We start from the raw sequence: 25,290 nt of genomic DNA on the forward strand, positions 1-25,290 counted from the left end.
TGTACAGGAAGGGGGAGACAGGTGATGGGGTGTTCTGGTATGATTACAGGGTAATATGGGCGTACAGGTCGGGGAGACAGGTGATGGAGTGTACAGGAAGGAGGAGACAGGTGATGGGGTGTACAAGAAGGAGGAGACACGTGATGGGGTGTATTAGTATTATTACAGGGTGATATGGGTGTACAGGAAGGAAATACATGTGATGGGAGCGTACAGGAAGGGGAGACAGGTTATGGAGTGTACTGGTATTATTGCAGGGTGCTGGGGTGTACAGGAAGGAGAAGACACGTGATGGGGTGTCCTGGTATTATTGCAAGGTGATATGGGTATACAGAAAGGGGGAGACAGGTGATGGGGTGTCCTGGTATGATTACAGGGTAATATGGGGGTACAGGTCGGGGAGACAGGTGATGGAGTGTACAGGAAGGAGGAGACAGGTGATGGGGTGTACAAAAAGGAGGAGACACGTGATGGGCTCTATTAGTATTATTACAGGGTGATATGGGTGTACAGGAAGGGGAGACAGGTGATGGGGTGTCCTGGTATGATTACAGGGTAATATGGGTGTACAGGTCGGGGAGACAGGTGATGGAGTGTACAGGAAGGAGGAGACAGGTCACGGGGTGTACAGGAAGGAGGAGACAGGTGAAGGGGTGTATTGGTATTATTACAGGGTGATAGGGGTGTACAGGAAGGGGATACAGGTAATGGGGTGTACTGGTATTGTTGCAGGGTTATATGGGTGTAGAGGAAGGAAGAAACAGATGATGGGGTGTATTGGTATTATTGCAGGGATATATGGGTGTACAGGAAGGGGTGACAGGTGATGTGGTGTACTGGTATTATTGCAGGGTGCTGGGGTGTATTGGTATTATTGCAGGGTGCTGGGGTTTACAGAAAGGAGGAGACAGGTGATGAGGTGTCCTGGTTTTCTAGGATAATTTGGGTGTACAGGATGGGGAGACAGGTGATGGAGTGTACAGAAAGGAGGAGACAGGTGATGGGGTGTACTGGTATTGTTGCAGGGTAATAGGGGTTACAGGAAGGAGAGACAGGTGATAGGGTAGTACTGGTATTGTTGCAGGGTTATATGGGTGTAGAGGAAGGAAAAAACAGGTGATGGGGTGTATTGGTATTATTGCAGGGTGATGGGGTATACAGGAAGGAGAGAAGGGTGATGGGGTGTACTGGTATTATTAAAGGGTAATATGGGTGTACAGGATGGGGAGACAGGTGATGCAGTGTACAGGAAGGAGGAGACAGGTGATGGGGTGTATTAATATTATTGCAGGGTGATATGGGAGTACAGGAAGGAGGAGACAGGTAATGGGCTATACTGGTATAATTGCAGGGTGATACTGCTGTACAGGAAGGGGGAGACAGGTGATGGGGTGTATTGGTATTATTACAGGGTGATATGTGTATAGGAAGGGAAGACATGTGATGGGAGTGTACAGGAAGGAGGAGACAGGTGATGGCGTGTATTGGTATTATTACAGGGTGATATGGGTGTACAGGAAGGAGGAGACAGGTGATGGGGTGTACTGGTATTGTTGCAGGGTGATATTGGTGTACAGGAAGGGGAGACAGGTGATTGGGTGTACTGGTATCGTTGCAGTGTGCTATGGGTGTAGAGGAAGGAAGAAACAGGTAATGGGCTGTACTGGTATTATTGCAGGGTGATATTGGTGTACAGGATAGAGGAGAAAGGTGATTGGGTGTACTGGTTTTATTTTGGGGTGATATGGGTGTACAGGAAGGGGATACAGGTGATGTGATAGGGTGTACTGGTATTATTGCAGGGTGATATGGGTGTACAGGAAGGGGAAGACAGGTGATGGGGTCTACTTATATTATTGCAGGGTGATAGGGGTGTACAGGAAGGAGGAGACAAGTGATGGGGTGTTTTGATATTATTACAGGGTGATAGGGGTGTACAGAAAGGGGGAAGACAGGTGATGGGGTATACTGGTATTATTGCACTGTGATTTGGGGGTGTGGTGGGAACACTGCAGTAATGCTTTCTCTTTGCTTTTTTTGCTGTCATCAGAGCTGGACGCACAAGAGATACCAGAAGTGGACAACCAGTGTGGAGCAGAAAATTGTAATCCTTTTATAACATGGACAGGTTTATTATCAGAAACCCCAAATCCCATGTCCAGGAAGAAAATGGTCCATCTGTGAAAAAGAAGGGTCTGATGACACAGGCCACTCTGCACTCCTTGAAGGTGGGTATGCTGCTGGCAACAGACTGGCACTCTACATGATATAAATTATAACCCATCCTTGCTCTATTTAAAAGAAAACTAGTTTGCTGGGAGTTGAGCTATCTGAAAGGGTACCTTCTGTAAAAAACATTGTTTATAGGTACAGTTTAAGATTTGCTCATGTATCATCTGTGCATTTAAAGCATTAATGGAGGGCCTAAAACAGACTGGACTAGTTCATTACTAGTTCATTGAAAGTGTATCAGAACCCATGAAAGATTTGGGTCCCATTCACACTGTGCATTGCAATAAGGCACCCCCTTCATTCACCTACAAATAGCTGCATGTAGCAGCTATGACAGCACACCGCAATGCACATTTTTCTGCAGTGAATGTATGTTGGCAAGAAGACATAATTAACGTCTTCCTCCCCCTTTTATATTCACAACCCTGCATTGGACGATGCTAAAAGAAATACATTGGCTTTGGTCTTACTATAGTAACAAACATGGCAGGAGTGCATAGGTATGAATGGAAAGGGGTGATTTCAGTGTGGTGTCAATGTGGCTTTCTATTTAACAATATGATGTTTTCACCCAGGTTTTAGTTCTTTGCTGCGGTGAACAAAGACCATCTTACTTTTTCCTCCTACTTTATATATATATTTATTATGAATAGTTCCCCTTTTTTATGGTTTGATATCAGCTTAGATTTTACTATTCAAGGCTGCTAACTTTCTGTTGTATTTAGAGGGTGGTGGTGTTGGAAGATATAAAGAGATGGAAATGTATGCTGGAGCTCCCCGGTCAGACTAAAGAGAATCTCCTTGAAGAATTATCTCAATTGAAGAAGAAAATACCTTCAGAGGAAGTAATAAGAACAACAAAAATCGGTAAGCCCTGTGACAGTCCATACCGAATTCACTGCTTGTAAAGTAGTTATAGCTGAAAAAGTTAAAAAAATGTTAGTTTTAAAAAAAACTAAGAGTTAAAAAAAAAATGGCCACTAGATCCTGCACTGTCCTGTTTTCTTTATTCATTCCAGTGCAGACTGGACACTGGGCAACGCCATCTTCTTTCAAGCTCATTCACACTTAAGGGTCCTGTTAATTAAGACAGCCCATAAATAGGCTGCCAAAGCTCCATAAGGGATGAAAAAAAAAAAAAAGCATGACCTTCTTTTATTTTCCACAACACTCAGTATATGCTGCAGGTATGGGTCTTTCTGGCGCTCTGCAGTTCGTTGACGTTAATGAGGATTGTACTGGAGTGCTACCACAATAAATCATACATACGCTGGTGCAGCGCCATTTATTGTGGTAGCACTCCATTGCATTGTTATACATTGTGTATAGCATTGTAACTAGTCTGTGCAGCCCATATGTTGAAGCATGTGTTTCGCCTAGGTATGAATGGACCCTAAACAGGCAAATCCTCCCTATAGCACTAAATTTACCTTTAGGCAGCATTAGGCCATGTAAGGCCAAAATATCAAAATAAGTTCCCCTGTAGGTTCTTACTTTATCCCCCCCACATTTCTGTGTTAAAACAACGACTCGTTCTGCCACCTAGCGGCCAAATGTCAAAAGCGCACAGGAGTGACAATAGGAAATTTATATATTTTAACAAATATACTGCATAGATGAATTTAGGGAGAATTGACATGGGAATAATTTACGAATACACGCTTTTGTTTTATGTCTTAAAAACAGGGCAAGTCAAAATTTTTTATTCCATAGGACCCCCCCTCTTTCTTTTATTTCTGACAACAGGAAAGTGGCTATTTAGTCTTGAAAATGAATATTAGGGGATGTTTAGAGACATTTTTAATAGACAATTACTGATAATGATATCTGCTGGATGGAATTGACTTGTTCCTTCTCTCAGGTGAAGCAGTGGAGGGCTTGCAGACACATTCTGATAATGACGTATCTGCACTAGCCAAGGATGTTTACTCACAATGGGAAACATTTTTAAGGGAAAACCGTTGCAAACCCAACATAGAGGTTAGAAGTGATGCTGCTACAGAGAAACTGCGGAATAATGCAAGGCGAATGCTATGTGAAGCCTTAGAAAAGGAGGTAAGGAACCATTCTAAAAATGAAATACTTGTATCAGCCATATTTGTCTATATGTACATTGTAGGTTATCTAGAAAATTGGTCTACTGCATATTTTGTTGCTCATCTGCAGAAAAGCTCCAGATTGAGCACTGTTCATTGGAGTAAAAGAAAGATGTGAACCTTTATCAGGTTATATTGTTATAGGTGTCCACAACCCCCACCCTCAGAGATTTTTACTTTCATCCTGAGTGCACACACATGAACACATGAATAGGCATTTAGTATTTTTTTTGCTGGAAATCACGTTTCATGATTGTTTCCAGCAACAAAAAAGTCACAGATGAACAAATGAGCACTGTACACATAGCACCGTTCTCTTCTATGGAGAGGGGAGGGGGGAGAACAAGCAAGTGGCACCCCGCTCCGCTCTTCCCCATTGATAGCATTGTTTCACTGTCAGCCATTCTTGGATTCGTTAGGATGGATCTATGAACGACCTTGGGCTTCAGTCTTACTACAGCACATCTGGGCCACAGGAAATAACCAGAGTAAAGAATCACTTTAACGTGAAGTATCTCCTACAAATGAGACATAGATTAATCAAATAAAAAAAAAACAATTTTCCTACGTTTTACATTTTTCTCTTCAATCAGGTTGGTGATTCTTTGGCCGAATGTATTGAGCGTGAGGTCTTCCATCAATGTTCTCGCCTGATCAATGTTCATTACCGAAGGACTGTGCGTGCTCTGGTTTTTGCTCTAAAACACAAGTCAGAAGTACAATTACAAGTGAAGGATGGGCACTTACCTGTCAATAAATTAGTTCAGTCTTATAAGAAATAAAATGCTGCAATCATAAGGACTGAACCTGGACTCAACAAATATCAGTGAGCAGATACAGGATGCTCTGGTGCCCTGCACACAATATAGGAGATGTTGTTCTGAAGTCAGAATTTTTATAATGGAATAAATTCCCAATGTGTAATGGACAATACATACAGAACTGTCTGTAATACATGCAGTTATTTATTTTTTTACTTTTTTACATGAAATAAAAATACGTCTTAAATAATTATATATTTGACTGTTTATTTTTTTTTCTTGCCATCAATGCTTCTGAGAAAGTAGTGACATATATTAATATATAATAATACACTGTCTTCCACTTAGTTCTGTAATATTTGTTCCTTGTGCCTTCTCATGAAGTTAACATTAACTTGTAGAATAATGAAGCTTCAGCGGTGACAAGAAACACATCTCAATTATTGGGACACCACTATATTAAATAATATTCAGCTTTTAGCACCTTTAGTATATTATGCTTTTGGATTGCCACAGGTGTTGAACATAGAGCACAGTGGGCCACATATCAGGATGAAAATATATTTTAAGTATTGCTCCTCAAAAGATTTATTTGCCAAAATTTCTGTGACTTCTCTATTATTAGATCTATATGCCACTAAAATGTTAATATGGATACGAAGTGGTGCATTAGGGAAAGATTTTTGTTCCATCTGTTCCAGAGAATTGAAAGAGTACAAAGATCAAAAATATTGTAAAATACCAATTACATTCTGCTTCCCTCTTCCCTCATTTATGCTTCGCCATAAAGCAGTTTTTCAACCTAGATTTCTCTGTATTAGCAGCACCCAGTTCTTACATTCTTTCCTACTGCTCCTACTTCAGTGTCATGTGTGGCTGCTATAACAGAAGCTGAGGCAGACCAGAACTCACCAGGATCACAGTTAACATGACAGGGTTTTTAGCCTCACCTGTTGTTATACATGTAAGTGGCAGTTTTATAGTGAATGGGCCAAAGGTTCGCTACATCATCTACTATCAGTATATAGTGTAATATGGAAACATCACTTCTATTGCACTCTTATTTCCAGCTCTCACAACGGGCATCAAAATAACTAAAGAAATAATAACCAAACTATAGCACATATATACATACAGAAAATGTGGTGCACCTGGCAAGGTTTTCTTGTATTTCCTGATACACCAGGTTACCATACAATGATTTATTAACCTGATGTTAATGGCAACACCTAAACCAAACTTGTGATTCTGTGGGTACACTTTAGTCCACTCACTTTGCACTTTTCTTTATGCACATCATCTGTACCAATTCCTTTGCAGGATACATTTTAAACCAGTGAGAAGACAAGTAGTTCTGTCTAAAACAATGCATAATCCACCACTGGGAATATGATTCTAATGTTTGCTCCAATCCATAGCTATGGTACACCTCAGCATCCAGCAATTAATACATATTTATTAGTTACTGATTTTTGCAGGGCTGCTGTCTGGGGATGCAAGTCTTCTTCTTGAGTGCACAGGAGTTTCCTTCCATGAATTATAAGGAATTGTCAGGTGCTGTTGTGGCCTTTGCTTATGGATCTGTAGTATTTTATATATTTTTTAATATAATAAATTATCTTTTATTACCTTAAACAAATGCATATCCTTCACTTTTGGATACAAAGTTTTTCAAACTGTTCATTTAAAATATCAAAGATGGACTGTTTCTGCCTTAGCTGTTGAAGTTTAGCTCTCCACTAATGGCACTAGATTCTTCCAGACCCCCCTGGTAGTGTCGTAGTATATATGATGATTATTGTGTTGTATGGTCACAGTAAAACCAGTCCCACCACTGCAATGAGCATGAGGACTCCAGCCAATATACAAATACTGATAAAGACCACATCACTGCTGTCCTGCCCTCGTTCACTGCTTTCTGATGCCTCCGCTTCTGGAAGCTGGGACTGGTCATTGTTCTCCACTAGACCATGGATCTGAGCCGGGTCAGAACCAGACAGAATACGTACTGAGGCTTCTTTTCTCTTGGGTTCACACTGCACCTCATACTGATGAATGTCCTCCTGAGCACCCAGAGAGAAATCTATATAAAGAGTGCTCACAATGACTGAGGTGTTGTTCCTTTTCTGCAAGAAAAGCAAAGAGACATTACTACCAAAATAATAGTAAGATTATAGTTTGGAGCATGCAATAATTTAAAATATGATGTTCTTCAAATTTGATGTTCTTCAAATGAGCTTCATTACAGTCACTAAGTCACTACACACCTTTTAGTTTTTTCCTTGGAAAATAAATCTGAGCTTAGAGAACCAATGTTCTCATAGTTGCCATACTTTCTCCAGGGCCATTTATTTAGAAACTTCTAAACTGTTGGTTAGATAGAATGTTCAGGTCAAGTCAGCCCCCATAAATCTATGTATGAACTTAGGGTTCATTCAACTTCATAGACTTTATGTCCTAAAGTGAATGTATTACTTATCAAGACCTTCTACTTATGTTGGGCGACTGAGGAATCCAAGGAGTTTCACAGCATTCAGCCGCTCCAACAGATGTTTTATGTGAGGTTCCACCACTGGTAGACACAGGGCACCTATAGGAATCTTCAGTACCTCTCCCTGCTTTGTAATTCTGTGCATTGTTATTTAGATGCTTACCTTTGGTTCTGTCCCACATGTATCAAAGCGTGCATAGATCTTAAAGTTACTGCCAGAGATTTGAGCAGCACAGGCTGGTGTACCCAGGTAGATGTGATTTCTTTCCAGCTGAGGGACAGATTGGCTCGGAATCTGGATGTAAAAGTCAGTACGCGTGCAGCTGACGTTAACGGGGACAACTGATTGGAAGGGAAAAAAAAAAAAAAATCAATGTACAACTTTCCAAAATGTATGAAGCATTGCTGTCTCAAATGGAAAGAGCCATTAACCATAACACTAACCATTTCAGTCTAGAACCAAGTCAGGAGGGAACCGATCTTTGCTGAGGAGGGAACTCTGGAGTAGGCAGAGTAAGGCAGAGCTGTTAAACCCAGTGTTACTCACCTGTCCCTGTTCCTTCACCTGGCACCACCATCTTTTCCTTCTTTCTCTGCTTCCTCTTTGCAATCTTGGGCCAGACTTTGCAGAGGAAGCCAGGAATGCCATGGAATCTTGGCAACCAAAGCTGACACTGTGCATGCATGGCTTTTGCTTTCCCTGCCCTCCGTCCCCCTTAATACCATGCCTATAACATTTTAAATAAAACCTTTCTCTTTTCATTGCCTACCTTATTTTAGCCAGCTCTGACCCTTTTCTGTGGTCTGCCTCTCCAACCTGCTGGACATTGCCTGGCTCCACACTGAAACCCATCTGTCCTTCCTCTTCAGGTATGGTGACCATGAGGGCCTTGACCTGGTGACACCTTGCAGCAAAAAGCCCGGGGGTCCCGAAGGCTACCAGCCCATTACCCCTTTGAGGGGGTATCTTTGTAAAGATCAAGTGTCACTTAGAGTCTGCACCACAGGTGATCCTTTTCTACCTACATTGACAGAAAAGTCGCCAGGGACAGTCAGCCAGGAAATGAGATATGCTCTTTCTGGCTTGCTGTAGCTTCAATGCACTCTGTGTGAAAATTTAGTGGGCAATTGCAGTACAGAAATGGAACCTGTACAACTGTACAAACCTAAAGGAAAAGTTGGAATGTAGCTTTAAAGCTGAACCTCAGCCAACATGACAGCATACTTAAGGTAGTGTCTCCAATTATTCATCTACCATAAGTATGCTGCCATGTTTAGACAACAGGAAAGGAAAATAGTGATACAATTTTCCAATATTTTGGGGCCAGCATGCATTTTCTTGGTACCTAAGGGACAGAGCCACTACCAAAAGTATGCATCAATGTTGCTTCAATTGACACTATGGAAGGAAAATTGTATTGATACAATTGAGGAGAACCTCAAGCATTGGACAAAGTACCCCACAGACGATTACTGTTTAATTAAGCTCTACAGGTAAAGGTTGTTTGCCCAAGGCACTGGATGCCACTGGAGTGACAAAGACTTCCTAAAAAATCCAACTTTGACTTGTGATTAATATGGGTTCTGCTTTCCTTATATAATCAATCACCCTACCCTGAACATATGACAGTTACCACTTTATATAAATCTACACCAAGGGTTAATTCATAATGCCAGCATCATTTTTGCAAGTAACAACATTGCGGCTGAGTCTGTAATTCTTCTAGTAAATCAATAAGAGATGAGGAAGGCTTCTTATACCCAGTACATTAGAAAACCATTAAGAGGTTTTCCTATATACAAAAAGAGCATTACAGCAAGAGAGAGCGAAACCGAATCCCCTGGCCAAGCCAGACAGATTGTAAATCACTGGAAATTGCATTTCCTTTGCTTTCTTGCTTCCTTATTTAGGACCTCTCATGTCTCGGAATAATTTAATTGCACCCAGTCTCATAACTTGTGTCTGAAATCAGCACTAGAGACTAAAGAGGACACATCCCTTAGCTGCCTTATATAAGTGGAACACCATTAATACACAGTTGTCAGTTACTGCTTATCTTTGCGTAATCATGTCAAGGAACTCAGCAATGGCTTAGTGTGTTTACAATGTTTATTTGCACTTTTTTTTAAGAATGATCTGGGGTGTTAAAAGGTCAACTATTCTAAAAAGAAAATATACAGTAAGTCCCACATTCCCCTCTGGTCTTTCTCATCCATTATGTATCACCACCACAGATTTACGATAAGCAGCTGACTGTCCAAAATGATGTTGCCAATGTTGAGGACATTCAATCCTCCAATAGGCTCAATCTCTAATGGTACTCAATCCCTTTATTAGGAGAGATAAAACATGTATTCAGCCTTTGCACGTCATTTTATTGTTTCTTTTCACAATGAAAGTGAATCAGTTCATTGACTTGAAACAATGTGTGGCTGAAACCTTATCTTAAAGGTTATTAGATTCTGCCAGGCTGACAAAAATAAAATACTGCTGCAGGTATAATGTGCAGACGGAGAGGTAAACATACCTGCAGGAGTTTTAAAAACCCTCCTGGCTGAAGCTTCCCGGTGCTAGGGGTGATCTTCCCCTATTGCCCCCTGTCCTGGATCTCCAGCATGCACAGAGCAAAGTCTGGCACTAAGAAGTTTAAACCTACTATCTCCTAGAATATTTGCCATTGGTATCCCATAGAAGATCAGGAGGACAATATTTTTCATATTTTCATAGGCGAGAAGAATAGTAATCGGCAGATAAAGGAAGTATAAAAAGTATGGAACGTGTGAATGTGTAATAACCTGAATAGACTTCCCAGAACAAATTATTTAAACAGACATGCCTAATACCAGTGCATGTCTAAACCATACATTTTAAGGAGAAGGATCATACAGCTTTTGGATTTTCCAGGCTGTGCTGTCTATGGCTAGCCCTATTCTGATCATCGATCTTGTTTAGGATACTTGTGCCACCCCTAAAACACTCAAAATAATGTTTACTAACTTCATTGATAGCCATCTTCAAATGGAGTTTGTGCTTTGTATGCTTTATTTTATCTAAAATATTTGACATTTTGCTGCTGTCTAGATAAACCATTACACTGCCAGTCAGTACTAGGCCCCCTTGATGTTTGGCCCTACAAATGTTACATGGAGTGCTGAGGGCCATAATATGCATTACATATTATCACCTTATCACCATATTATGCTGCTCATTAACAATTTGTAATATTCCAATCTTTTTTCTGCCCTGGGAAAGTGAAAGCTGCAGTAAGTAACGTTTAGCATCTGAGACTATTATCTGGCCCCTTTATTATTAGGGCCTCGCACTGTCCAGGTAAAAACACTAGGTAAGGCAAACCTATTGGTGTTTTGTACTTACCACCGATGTAGGACACAGAGAAGCCCTTGCTGGCTGTATCTCTGTCAGTCACAAGAACCAGCAGCAAATTGTTCTTGCTTGACATAATTGGTGACGGGATCTCCGTCCCACACCATTTCCCCAGAAGCTTGCTGTCCTCATTTTGTCCATCATAAACAGCGACATAGTCATAATCACACTCTTCCGTCAGGCTGTTCCTTTCTTCCAGCTCCAGGTCTTGAAAGAACATCTTGATACGAAAGCCTGGGGGTAACTGAATGTTCCATTGACAGATAACATTATTCGGAGACATTTCTGGATAGCGAGGACTGGTAATATTGCCTTTCACTGCTTTGAACACATCTTGACATTCACCTTTGGGATGAAAAAAGGAAGAGTTTTGAATAGTTGTAAAACTTATCACAGAATATGCTCATCATGTCATTATTTTTTCTTTGAAACTTTATGGACATCAAAAAACCGTAATGCTCCGGTGATCTTTTTTAAACAACACTCAGGTCACTTATCTTATTGTGTGCCAAAAGTATGAATACGGTATCCATTATACAAAAAGTACCCAGGAGGTCACAATGAACTTTATCTAGGCTGTAACTATCGTAAAATGATCCTCTAGGTTTGGCTATATTTCTTACAGAAAGATTCATCACTATTAGAACTAAGTTATTTAATAATAATGGAAAGCATGGAAAACAAAGGGATCATTTACCAAATCATGTCCAGCCTTTTACCAGACTCCTAAATAGCATGGCTGCAGCTCTCCTATTTTAGACACATTGGGCCTGATAAATAGATTAGGAGATTAAGATAGACTGTCATGGGAGAACCTTCCTGATCCAGCAAACCTGGAATGGATCTGGTCCAGAAATAAAATCATTTGCCAACTAATAGTAAATGTTTTTTTTAAGAAATCCAGCCTATCATCTCCATTCTTGGAGATCTTTATTAAATCAGACTCATCATGGGAAGAACCAACTCAGTGTAAGAGATAATAATTTTTGGAAAAATTGAAAGTAGAAGAGGAGGAGGACAACCAGCAATAAAGTTAATGTATACGGTCTCATGACATTGCAAAGATTTAAATCCCAAAAAGAAGGTAAATTATTCTAAGAAACAATATTCATGTAAGTTCCTGGAGCTGACATCGTCTTGTGAAGGCAGGAATCCGGCTGGCAGTGAGGAGGCGAGTGTACGCGCACACTCGAGTCCGGACCGCGCGTACTTTCGCGCTTCCAGCGAGAGCGGATTTTATTGATGAATCAGGGCCATTGGGCCTGATAAATAGATTAGGAGATTAAGATAGACTGTCATGGGAGAACCTGCCTGATCCAGCAAACCTGGAATGGATCTGGTCCAGAAATAAAATAATTTGTCAACTAATAGTAAATGTTTTTTTTAAGAAATCCAGCCTATCATCTCCATTCTTGGAGATCTTTATTAAATCAGACTCATCATGGAAAGAACCAACTCAGTGTAAGAGATAATAATTTTTGGAAAAATTGAAAGTAGAAGAGGAGGAGGACAACCAGCAATAAAGTTAATGGATACAGTCTCATGACATTGCAAAGATTTAAATCCCAAAAAGAAGGTAAATTATTCTAAGAAACAATATTCATGTAAGTTCCTGGAGCTGACATCGTCTTGATGGTCCTTTTTTATAATAATATTTGGAAGTGTGTCACAGCTAATGCCAAAGTGTAAATGGATACAAGTTAATATCTATTAAAGGTACAACCTTACAAGTAACGGTATATTTGTTATGAACACTTTTGTACTAGTGGCCTAAGGTTTACTCTGTCAGCTATCGAAGTCTAATTTAAAAAAAAAAGTGTAATGGCCAGTGATCTCCTACAGTTTCTTTAAAGAAATCCATTCCATGTGTTTTGTATCACGCAGCTTCACTGATGAAAGTTTATCCTTTAATAAATCAGGTCCAATGTGTATTACTTAGGTATTTTCCTAAGCTGCAGTTGAGTATCGCTGTTTAAAAAAAGTTGGTAACCACAGATCCATCCTCTTATTTTATGCTATCAAATGTGAATTGCAGCATCTCTGGCCGATAAGAAGTAGAATAGGTTGGGATGTAGCTATTACAGGGTGGCCATGCCACTGGACCTTACAAAATATCCTGTACGCATACCAACTAAAAATACATTAAAATATAATGCTGTGAATATCAGTATACTAAGATGTCATGTGATTTTTTGTAGGAAAAAAGGATTGACAGAAAACTGCATATTTCTTATGATAATTGTCTTATTTCACTATAAATACAGGACGAAAATGCTAACAAAATCTAATTTTATATTAGCATAGGGATAAAAAGTATCATACCAGATGAGAAGTATGCCTTGAAGCCCCTGGCACCAATATTAAAGTCAGATTTGAAAACCACATGGAGCTCGTTGGAGGAGGATGTAATGTCTGGTGGTTTAGTGGTGCCACAGTAATGGCGAACTTGTTCGTCCAGACCACTGCCATCAAGGACTGCAACATAATCAAAGTTACACTCCTGGCTCTCCAGCTGGAAATCTGTGAACACTAGTCGGATGTTGGTATGAGGGGCTGCCCGGATCAGCCAATGGCATTCTGCATTGTTGGGGTAATTATCAGGGTAGTCAGGGCTGGTAATAACTCCAGAAAGCCCGGTGAGCACTCCTCCACAGATATCTGCAGGACAAAGAATGAAATAAATCACTGTGGTCTAACATTAAGAAAGAAAGGCACACCAGTTGTTTGACCTCCTAATTTTCATGGAGCACCACTTCCTCATGGCTCAGTAATTTATTTGGTAAAACTAAAATTGCAGAATGTGGTAGATATCAGATACAAATTTGAAAGGAAAAGTTATTGTATAAATATATTTGACATTTCAATATGAGTTCAAGTTACACTAAAGTATATCTAGAGCAGCGTTTCTCAACAGGGGATCCTCCAGAGTTTGCTGGGGGTTACTTAAGCAATTTGTGCATCTCAGGTCAGTTTTAATGTCACCAATTACCTTTTTGGCTATATGTGTAGGATAACATTCTTCCTAATTACAAATGCGCTAATAAAGCTGTGAGTATAGTAATTATAGCAGGAGTTCCCTGAAGACCTGAAAGTTATTGCAAGGGTTCCTCCATGTTAAAAATGATCCACAGCTTAACCATTTTTGTTAAGATATGGGTTGGGTAAAGAAGTATTAGAACTTGACTTCAGGCTTTTATTGCTGTCATTTAGACCAGTGGTTGCCAACCTTTTGGACCTCACGACCTTGCCAACCTTTTGGACCTTGCCAAGAGTGATATCATGATGCCAGAACCTGCCGCTCAGACCTGTGATGGGAGAGTGGGCGGTATGTGTCCAGGGATACAACCCGCACACCACCCTGAGCCTGCAATCCAAAGGAGGACATGGTCCGCAGACCACCAAAATTTTCTCCACTGGTGCTCCAAGTAATCGGAGTTCCAAAATTTTACAGTTGCCACCTGAAAAGGCATAGAAGAGAAACCAACCAACAGGAAAGCTTGTTGGGAATTTGCAATAGTTTGGAGATGGGAAGTCCATGAAAATCTCCACAATGTGACACTGACAGCAAAAAAAACGACAAAGGATTTAACTATTCCCTACTTTAAATGTGAAGAGACAATTATATGACTTTAGATATGCTGTAGAAAATCCAAAGGGAAAGACATAATTGAGTTCAATTTGGAATGCAGTAATGCTTTTGATTAGGAAACACAGAAACATTATCTGTTAATGCAGCAGATACAAGTGATGCATCTCTTTGTAAATTGAGCTTTAATACATTAATATATTTCTAAATTAAAGCTGAATGTAAGGCCAATGGATTTATCCAAGTTTTTTTTTTTTTACCGTACCAAAGATTCCACAATCAGTCACTGTAGGATTTATGAACCCATGATAAACATTGGGGAGTAACAATATTATTGATGGCTGAATTCTTCCCAGCAGGGTCAAGCATAAAATTGTTCCCATGTCAGAGATTAGTTTTGAAATAGAAATGATTCATTGTATAGAGAATAAACAAACAGACATTGTGGTTACATAGGAAAACGCAGAAGCTTCTGAATGGTTAAAATAACTTTTACCCTGAACAGTAGAAGGTTAGTGGATTATCCACAACAAAAACTTTTAAGTACATAAATATAAAATATTTAAAGTATATTTAAATCTAATTTTCTTTTTTCATTTTGAACAGTAAATAAAATGGTCAAACCACTGAGTATTTTATTTTTTTATTTTTGCCAGTTGGATCCCATTTCTCCAAAGTGTGGGAAACCAAGGCTAAGTTATCACAGCAACATCTATCTCCATTTAGGAAGTTTAATTTTTATTCCTCTTCTTGTGGCAATTCAAAAAGTTGGATTTTATCTTACTTTCAGTTCCAGTGACAATGGTCACCAGTAAAAATAAAAAGAGTGAATCTTCTGGGGGTGGGATACAAACTGTGATCAAAAAACCTGGCAGAGGATTTAGCCCTTTCCTACTCAATCCGAAGCTTTAGATACATTTGAAAGCAGTTGTGTATTCCTTAAAAAATAATTAAATGTCAGTAACATACTGTAGTTAAATTATAGTAAAATTTAGACTGAAAGGTGAGGGTCAACACAAGGAGCCTATCAGGCTTTTTTGAACATACATGTGACAAGGAACATGAGGAAATTTAGGATAGCAGACAAGCTAAGAGATGACCTTGGCTCCAACAGAGAAAGAATTCTCTCCATAGCTGCGCTGTCTGGGAAAGATATATGAATTAAAAAGAGAGGTGAACAGAATTTTTTAGAAATAGTATAGGACAGTTTGCAATAGTGTATGCATTTAAAATATGTTTTTACTTTACTTTTGTGTCCATGTGCATTGTGTTAATGCAATAGGTTGTATTAACTCAACAAACGATACCTAAGGTGTTGATGTGCAATGAACAAATAGATCAAATAGCCCAAGATGCAATACTCGCCGTCAGTCCAGAGTCCCTCTCCCAGTAGTTTATTTTGCCTTCAAATGTCCCTAAAAAACATGCTATAAACACAGGTTGTCATTCATGGCTCCACCCCTGAGGGGCATCATCACAGCCACCTTCATTTATAGAGTGTTGATGCAGCAAGCAGAGCTTTCTGCATTTCCAAGTAACGCACATTGCTAGAGAAGATGGAGAGATGGCATGTCACGAGGCTGCCCAGAAGGCCACACAATTCAAGTTTATCATAAAAAAAAGCTCATTTTGCATATTGCAGGAGCCTTCAGCAATGGACAGAACACAAATCCCATGTTGAGCTTTAATGTGGAACTAAAGTCCTCTTTACAAAATAAACAACCAGGCATGTGGTTATTGCAGAAAGAGACAGGTGATGTCCCATCCACTATAACCCATCTTACCGGCCTGATCATGTCAGAGAAAAATGCAAAAGTTGTGCTGTATGTGCACAGCGTCAGCTTTGGTTGCAAAGGAAACCTGGCAATCCTGGCTTCCTTTGCTTGTTCCAGGGATGAATGAAGAACTTACATTACAGTCAGTATGACCAAAGAAGAGGTCTCTGAGATGAGAAAAGGAAGATGGAAGCGCCCTGGGCAGGATTTCCCACTGAGGTCATGGCCACTAATGCCCAGCATTCCCTTTAGCACTTATGTCCCCTCTGCTGGCAAATTTGAACTATGTTATTGGGATGGGAGGGGGTAGTACCAGTTAACTAACCTAGAGGAGAAAAAAACAAAAAATCCGGCCCTGGATGGAACACAGATAGGTGAGTGGCACTTTATCCAAATTATCACTTTTTGAGTAAACTGACCCATTAACAATTATCAATTTCTTCTAAAGAACCAGCAGGAACTAAAGTGAAGGTTTCTTTTATTCTATAAAGTGCTGTGTCATATGTTGGTGCTATAATAATATGAGAAATAAATAATAAATAGGGGCCGGGAAGTGGTCATTGCAGCTTTGTACCGACATTGTTTTGTTAAAAGACAAAGCTGCAGATAAAGACAAGGTAAGGTTGCTCTACAGTGTATATACACAAGCTGGAGTCCAACGCTAGTAAATATGTACAGAATGTGTGCTGTTCGTTCATCTAAGAAAAATAATGTTAGCTTTTGCAAAAGACAAACAAAAACATAAGTGCCTTAATCCATTTAAAAAGTGGAATGAGAGGTGCACAATAGGAGAGGTGCTTTACTAGGTACACAATTCTATACCAACTTCCTTGGCACTTGTATTTGCTTAAATTAGATCTGATAAAAAAAAAAACTGTGCTTGTAATTGGTGACACAGCTGCCATTTTTTGGTGCATTTGGCGCATGTGAAAGGATGGACCTGATTGGCTCTCCTAGTAACAAGGTGTCACTGGAAGGGATGCAGCAAGTGCTCTGGTGTTGTCAGAAACATCAGCCCTGGGTCAACCAGCCTAGCAAACTGCCACATTTCTTGGCACCCTGTGCCTCCCGAAGGGACACCGGTCCCTTGACTGCAGCAGAGTACAGTCCCACAGTCCTAGACATAGTGCTAATTTAATTTAAGTTTTTACTTTATTAGATTAAATGTGAAAGGGAACCAAACTTCTGGACAGGATGTCTGGGACATTTCTTAAAGCCTATCACACTCCCTCCAATTCATGCCCCATATTTTTTCCCTACCATATGGTGCAAAAATACCTTATTTGGCTCTCCAGGTCCTTTTCCAGGGGTGCACAGGACCATCCATCTGGAGCTGTACACCTGCTTGTGCCATCTAGCCCCTACCATTCTGTTACACAGACATCACCGCTGCTGTCAATTCTTCTGTGTATTAAATGAACCTTAATTTATTTAGTTTGAAAGGGATTGAATCATTTTTAGAAATTATGCCAACCTCCCGTTCATTTATACATATAATTGTTGAATTTATCTCTAAGCAATTATCTTTTTGGGCAATAAAATATTTCTAATACTCCATCAACATTCTCATTAAAAGACATTTTTATTTTAACTTCATAAAAAAATAATACTGTATGGCAATTCACAATCAAAAAGACAATCTACACGTTCACATCTACTCAACTCGTGTCAAAGATGTCTTCTCTGCTTCTTCAGGAGTGAATAAGAGGATATTCATATTCTCAACCAGCGGTCCCCACTTTGTGGTCCACGAGAACATTTTGGTGGCCCACAGCTCTGGCCGGTGTACCACCCCACGGGGGTCAGACAGATATAGACAGTGACACAGGAGGAGAGGACCCTGCCCCGAAGAGCTTACAATCTCGGAGGTGGGGGAAGTATCACACAATAAGAGGGGAGATATGTAGTGAAGGGAAGCAGTGATGGTTTCAAAAGACAGAAGAAGATGGGTAGGCAAGTTTGAAAAAATGGGTTTTGAGTGCTCTTTTAAATGAGCAGAATGTAGGAGCACAGAGTAGGAATTAATAGAGTTTTAGAAATGTTTTATTGCCCAAAGGTCCCTTGAATCTTTAAGATAATCATTTGGAGATAAATTTAACAATAACAATGTTTTGTTGAACCTTATTACTGTACAGCTAATAGGGAAATGCCCATAGGCAGTGATGTGGATACACAAAGAACGACTGATCTCTATAAGGAGAAGACCCATGGACCAGATCATGTGACCATTGCTTTAGGTCAGGGTTTCTCAAACTTTTTAACATGTTAAAAGCCTTGAAATAACTTCGACATATCTTCATCTCACAGTACATTAGAGTGGGGTCAGTTAAACTGACCTGGGAGGCACAAATTGCTTATTGCTCAAGGAACCCCTAGCAACCTCTGGAGGAACCCCAGGGTTTTACAAGAGCTGATTGCAAATGTGTATTATGTATTGTTTTATACCTTTAAAAAGACCTATTGTAACTCAGCTACTTGTCATGGTATATTCTATTCCCACTCTGGGCAAAACCCTGCCCCTAACATTGACGCTCTTGTCATGACTACTTCCAATAAGGGCCTAGTTGTAGCTCTTTGTTGTGGTATATGCATCATGGCTTCACAGAAGACCCTTTGCACCAGAAAAAAACTGATAATATTATTTGTAAATTTAATGGTGTACAAACAATCATTTTACATGTATTTCTCCCTATCTTAACAGTAACTGAAAGATCAATACATATGTATTTTACTGTTCCTGGAAGCATCATTCCAGTATTATCTTTTTTTTTTAAATATGATTTTTCTGGTCGTTAATGTCTGGTGCCCTGTAATGTACATTATGCCCCATAATGTACACTTATGCTGTAGTAAAATGCAAGGCTTTTCTAATAGAAAGTCCTCAGTTTCATGTATTTTTAAAAGGAATGTATGTGGGCCCATGGCTCTGCTTTCATTCCTCTGGATTTTTTTTATTTAAAATAATTGATTATTGAGCCTGGAGTTACGCTTTACTATGTTCACTGCAAGCGTGAATGGATTCTTAGAAAAAGATTGTTTAAAACTCTGGATTAACACCTAAGTACAATTTTCTATTTGTTTTAACACACATTATAACCAGTCATGCATATTCATAAGCTGCCATTGTCATCATTATAAGCCCTAATGCTTTAAAATGCCACCATTAAAAGCAAAAAAACGTAAAGGAATAAATAAAAATATTTGGTCATGTCTACAGAAAACTGATCATGTCTATGGATAGTCCTAAATTGTATGTAAGGCTTTGCATCCAAGGTTCATTTAGAATAGAGATGAACATTTGTAGAAATGTTGTGACTTACCCTTCCTGTAGGTGGCAGAGAATCCTGTACTTCCCACATGTTTATCTGAATGAAAAATAACCGACAGTACGTGCCATGATGATGTAAGATTTGGAGGCAACTGGGAACCACAGAATGTTCCCAACAGATTCCCTTCATCCCTGGATGCCCCATTGTAAATCTTGACATAGTCATAGTCACACGTGTCATGGTACTCCAAGTTGAATTCATCAAAGGTAAGCTGGACTGTGAATCCCTCTGACACAACGATCAGCCAGCTACACTCAGTATGGGGTGGATAGACTCTTGGGAAGTTGGGGCTGAATATATGGCCGATGGGAGCTGAAAGTACTCCCCCACACTTCACACCTGTATAAGAAAATAAATGAGGTTATTTATGAGAAACCATTACTTTGCTTCTTTTTTTGTTCTTTTTATTCACATTAGTACCTAACATATTTAGAAGTTTAGAGAAAACTTTTGGCCTACACAAAAAACACAAAGTCTCTAAATACAGTATAACATATTAACAATTGAAGCTGAGAGGGATGCTGGTTAATCTTTAGGCTTATACTTTAGGCCAGGGGTGTCAAACTCTGGCTCGAGGGCCAAATCTTACCCCTAAAAGGAATTTTTTTGGACCCCAAAGGAATTGTAAAAATTAATGGCAGCTGTCCCGACGCTGCATTGAAATAGCGCCGCTATTACAAATATTGGTATCACTTGCGTCTATAGACCAGCGGCCTGTCTACCTATGCGTGGCCCCGCATTGGACTGTTTTATTGATGCAGGGAATTGTAGTAGTGGTGCTATTTCTCTGTTATAGGCTTATTCCAGATTGAATGTTAAGCAAAACCTCTTTGTTTCCATATGAAAAGGTTTTATATCTTATGAGAAGGAAAAACTTTCTCAATTTTTTCAAAAAAGTTTGGCTTGCAACTTTGTCTAAGTTTTTAATTTTGGCCCACTGTGTATTTGAGTTTGACACCCCTGCTTTAAGCCTATACTTACCCAAAATCTATAACCCAATATTGGTCCAATAAGTATACTTAGTGATCAATAGGCCAGGTCCTATGAAAACATGCCAAAGTCCTAATTTAAAGCTGAATTTGCCCAAAAGGGCAATGGCACTGTGCAGGCAACTTTAAACACTAACAACATTGCAATCAGCCAATCAGGCTTTTCTGCAATGCAAGCAATATCACTCTAACATTGCATAGACGCTTACAGGAGGGAAAGCACAATTATCTTATCTGTGTACTACTTGGTCATTTCTTCTTCCAAACTTCAGCTACAAAACCAGCAGGGAGTCTGAGCTTTGCTTACTGCAGAACTAGTCAGTGATGCACCATATTGGGGACCATGTCGTATTGCTGCAGATAGATCTTTTCTTACATATAAAATACAGCAGTCCTCTCTGCTACCTGGGGAAGAAACATTTGGACTAATGTACAGGATATATTTCCATCAAAATTTCAAAGTTTTTACGCAGTTTAAAATAATGTGGCATTAAATAGAATTCTATACTACAGCCCAATGAGGGTCCCTTCAGGAAATGTATTAATATTCTCCTTCTATATTTAATTACTAAAGGTAGAAGTATAATAAATAACTAAAAGAATGCATAAATCTCAATAACTATTTTTTGTACCAATTATTTTAGCAATACTCAATATCTAATCTGCTTGTAAAATTTAGTAAATGGATGCAAACTTGCAGACTAATTGTCTATCACCGAACAGATAAAAGCTACCCAATGACTGACCACTCTGGAAGTATGGAACATTGGTGCCTTAGAAGGGCCTAGTGTGTTAAAACAATATATATAATAAACCCACAGGAAAAAGTAATAACAGTTTCAGGTCTGTCATACTTATGCCCCATTTTAAATGTTTGAAGAATAGAAAAGTTTGAAAAAGAAAAATACATTGAAGAGGATTCCCTGGATCTGACATTGACATAGAGAACTACATGAAATCTCTGCTTACCTTTGCGGGCCTGAATCACGGGTACTCTCCATAGCACGCTTATCACAAAGATAAACTTGCAATGAATATTCTGCATATTGGAATGCCAGTGCTGTAATATATCCAGTGCTCGCAAAACACTACAGATAAGACTCAGAGCTGCTATTGAATAAATTATTCATCTGTTGTCTGAATAGGAACTTGATCTCACTTTGCTCTCCACCCTCGATGGTCTGATGTGTATCGGGTATCCCTGGAATTACACATTCACCCTACCTGCAATAAATCACAGACAAATGGGGGGGCATTCAATACAGATATATCCCAGGGATATGTTGCCTGGTGGCCCAGCAATGTTATAACCGAGCAGCCTAAATTGTTTGGGGTTTTATTTAAGTTTGAAACTTTTTTGATGTTATAAATCATATGAAATGGTTAAAATCCTTTTTTTTGCCTATATCACTAAGGTAAAGGAAAGAGGGAGAGGAAATCTGCAAATAATGGTTAATCCCTTCTTAGAACCCATTTGTGCCATTGTGTTGTGGTGCATTAGGATGAGGATGTCCAATAATTTAAATGGGATGACAACACACTAGATTATTGTTTCTCAACCTAGGGTTCCTCCAGGCGTTCCTTAAGCAATGAGCAATTTGTACCTTTCAGGTCAGTTTACCTGACACCAATGATCTTTATGGCTATCTGTAAGAGTCACATTCTTTTCAATGGCTGGCAGTGTAGGAGGCATTCTGCCTACTAACCTCAACACTAATGTACTATAAAGCAGGGGTTCTCGGCAACCATAAAGTTATTTCAAGGGTTTCCCTATGTTAAAAAAGGTCAAGAAATCATCCTGTTTCTTCCAGCGGAGTTCTTCATCCTTTTCCACTGCGGCACTTCATCCTGTTTCTTCCAGTGGAGTTCTTCATCCTTTTCCACTGCGGCACTTCATCCTGTTTCTTCCTCTGGAGTTCCTTATGGCAACTGCCCCACAGCGGTGTAAATGGTGTACATTCTTTCCTTTACACAATGATCATTCGTGAATATCCCTAATATTAACTCAGCAGTGAAAACCCAACATAGGTTCTAACCCTTCCCTACTCTATTTACACACAAAAGAAAAAGGATAAAAAAAAAAATATTTTAACCCCTGCAGTCCTACACCTGTTGTACCAATCAGGAAAAGCACATTCTTATGCACTAAGATTACCACACTGAGACCTATAAATCATTGCCATGAATTAAACATTTTACATAGCATAACCAAAGCAGAGATGTTTCACATTGCTATAAATAACTGCTATGTAGATAAGTGCAGCTGATTAGTTTCCATTAGCAGCCATTTGTGGAGTTGCTGACGAGTTATTGCAAACGTCTATTCCAAAGAAGCGAAGAAAAAATACATCTTCATTTTAAAATGTCATTTATTTGCCTTTTTTTGCTTAGACAAACTGGCACAGAACACCGAGTTAACTGGTTTTCCTATATGTAATGGAGGAATATGTGTATAAAAAATGTTAAAGGTTTTCTTTATGGGGTCTCATTCATTGTGCATTGTAGCAGTGTATGCATTAATGACACAATACACGGCAATGCATCTGCTGTTTGTACAGTGTGTTATAGCAACAATTATTTTGAATGGCATCCATTGTACAGTAGAGCCCAGCACATTGGATTGTAACATCCTGCATATTAAAGAAGGATCATACATGTTCTTTCATATGTCTGTGCATTGCAGCCAATTCATAATGAATAGACTGACAATGCAATACAAGATAACTCAAATTATAACATATCTGCATTATAGCACCACAATAAAAAGCTTCAAGATCCATTTACATCAATGCCTGTATTCCCATGCACTGGGGTTGCATGGTTCTGTGTACTATGTTAAGACATTTCACTTACTTTCATTAGCTGCTTAACACAGCAAAGCAGTACTAAAACTAGACCCCCAATATTTTCTGGAGTGTGCTGCAATGCACAATGGTGAGTTGCCCCGCAGTGCAATGCAATCTGAAGGTGTGTTTTCAATGAATGTCACCACATGGAACAACACAGTCAGCACATTACGCATGGTTGCGGGATCCACACATTATCACACTCTTTCCCACAGCAGGTAGATGTGAATGGGCCCCAACTGTAAATGGAAGCTAATATTATTCTACAACAGGTTCTTGAGCCCTTTTTAAGTCAATGGTTTGATCCATCTATAATACAAAGAATAAAAAACTTCCAAAGAGCAAAAGGAACTGCTGATATCACTGCAGAGAAATTTACTTCTCCACCTTAATCTATCACTTTTGTTTCGGAGTCTCAACAATCCAAATTATTTATTTGTTCACAGCAATGAATCTTATCTTTTGCACATCATGTGACCTTGTGATCACATAATCCCCACTGAAATTAACATACTGTATAAACATACACAAAAAAAAGAAACAAACACATACACAAGTCTCTGTGCAAATGGTAACAACTCTTTTTGTAAAGCCTACTAAAATGCATTGTGCAATATAAATCATCACACACCTGTCATTTTCTTTGTGACTGTTAAAATGTCTCACCATGACTTTTAGAAAAGTCAAAATTCGCATGTAGTTTTGTTGTAGCAGTGTCTTTGCCAACTGAAAACTCCAACTGCCTTGAAGGAAGACTCTTAAGGCTATGATCAGACTGGCAGTTAGGTTGCGGTGGGTTTACTGCTTCCTCATGCCAGTGAATGCCGCCTTGTAACAGGTTGCCAATACAGAAGCACAAATGGAAGACCCGGCATAGTGTGTTCACCCCATAAGAAACCCCCCTCCAAAAAAAAACATTATTTTAATGAAAAATTCAGATTGAAACATATTTAACAAAAAATATTAGCCTGATAAATCTTACAGTATATGAGAATTTAGTTATACAGGTTACATATACAATAAATATGTCTATATAAATAGGTGCAATATGTCAATATGTTCTTGGGTATTCATAAAATAAGCTTAGTGGTTATCATGGGGATCTATTTACAATCAGTGAATTTGACATTCATCAAACATGCTCTGGTTGAGAAATAATCAATGCCATTGAAAACAAATGGACATGGAAGATTCAATGAAGGGTTGGTATGAAGATGAGATACTTAGAAAGTTGACTTAAGCAAGCGGAGCTCTGATAAAATAAATAGAGGAGCCACCAGGGATGGGTTTGGTGGAGGTGCAAACTGGACAATTGCTCAGGGCCCCCATTTTCCCCGGGGCTCCATTTAAAAGAACAGCATGGAGTTCAGGGAGCTTTGAATGCTGTGCATTTAGGACATCTTTTCCCAGGGCCCCACTGAAACTAAAAACTTGGAGCCATGATTGCTTACTTGTATTAAAAGGCCTAGACCACCAAACCATTATCCTGTTCCTGATTTTACAATATGATAAATTACTGCCTGGGTAAAACATACAGAACTGAAACATGTGATTTCAAGTTCAGACCGACATCCTCAAAGTCTATGCCTTTACAGAGAACCTAGTATATATCAGATTGTTATGGACTAATCAAAGAAATGACAACCTGCATGTTCAGCAATTTAGGAGGAACAATCTTGGCGACTATAAACTTCCTGATTTAATTCTCTTAGTAACTACCTGGAATGGACCCAAGAAACCAGAGACTTCTTTATATTCCCATTGGCTGTCAATTAAAATATTGCCTTAATCCTGACCTTT

General features: G+C 39.3%; 2 protein-coding genes across 3 annotated transcripts in view; one reads left to right on the forward strand and one right to left on the reverse strand.

Annotated features, from left to right (window-relative positions):
* The window catches only part of TCEANC2 (transcription elongation factor A N-terminal and central domain containing 2), a 9,118-nt gene extending 3,774 nt beyond the window's left edge, over positions 1–5,344 (forward strand). For both annotated transcript variants that reach the window (XM_072419681.1, XM_072419682.1), the window contains exons 2-5: positions 2,051–2,228; positions 2,958–3,099; positions 4,094–4,287; positions 4,922–5,344. In XM_072419681.1, the coding sequence (XP_072275782.1) occupies positions 2,121–2,228; positions 2,958–3,099; positions 4,094–4,287; positions 4,922–5,110 (633 nt within the window). In that variant the 5' untranslated portion in view covers positions 2,051–2,120 and the 3' untranslated portion in view covers positions 5,111–5,344. The remainder of the gene's footprint in view (positions 1–2,050; positions 2,229–2,957; positions 3,100–4,093; positions 4,288–4,921) is intronic.
* A 1,454-nt stretch (positions 5,345–6,798) lies between these two features.
* Positions 6,799–21,702, reverse strand: CDCP2 (CUB domain containing protein 2). Its single transcript, XM_072419204.1, has 6 exons — positions 21,614–21,702; positions 19,647–19,994; positions 13,288–13,623; positions 10,957–11,310; positions 7,744–7,922; positions 6,799–7,215 (listed from the first exon to the last, which is right to left on the reverse strand). Exons 1-6 carry the CDS (start codon positions 21,687–21,689, stop codon positions 6,901–6,903), a joined length of 1,608 nt encoding a protein of 535 aa, XP_072275305.1. The 5' UTR covers positions 21,690–21,702; the 3' UTR covers positions 6,799–6,900.
* Positions 21,703–25,290: the final 3,588 nt, after the last annotated feature.

The sequence above is a fragment of the Pyxicephalus adspersus genome, chromosome 8 (genome assembly GCF_032062135.1).
Source record: "Pyxicephalus adspersus chromosome 8, UCB_Pads_2.0, whole genome shotgun sequence".
In the NCBI taxonomy this organism is placed as follows: Eukaryota; Metazoa; Chordata; class Amphibia; order Anura; family Pyxicephalidae; genus Pyxicephalus; species Pyxicephalus adspersus.

Coding starts and splice junctions, on each gene's coding strand:
- CDCP2 (XM_072419204.1), bottom strand. CDS start 21,689: ATGCAGAATATTCATTGCAAGTTTATCTTTGTGATAAGCGTGCTATGG. Junction 19,995..21,613: donor CGTGATTCAGGCCCGCAAAG/GTAAGCAGAGAT, acceptor TTTCTTATACAG/GTGTGAAGTGTGGGGGAGTA. Junction 11,311..13,287: donor CAAGGCATACTTCTCATCTG/GTATGATACTTT, acceptor TTCATCCCAAAG/GTGAATGTCAAGATGTGTTC.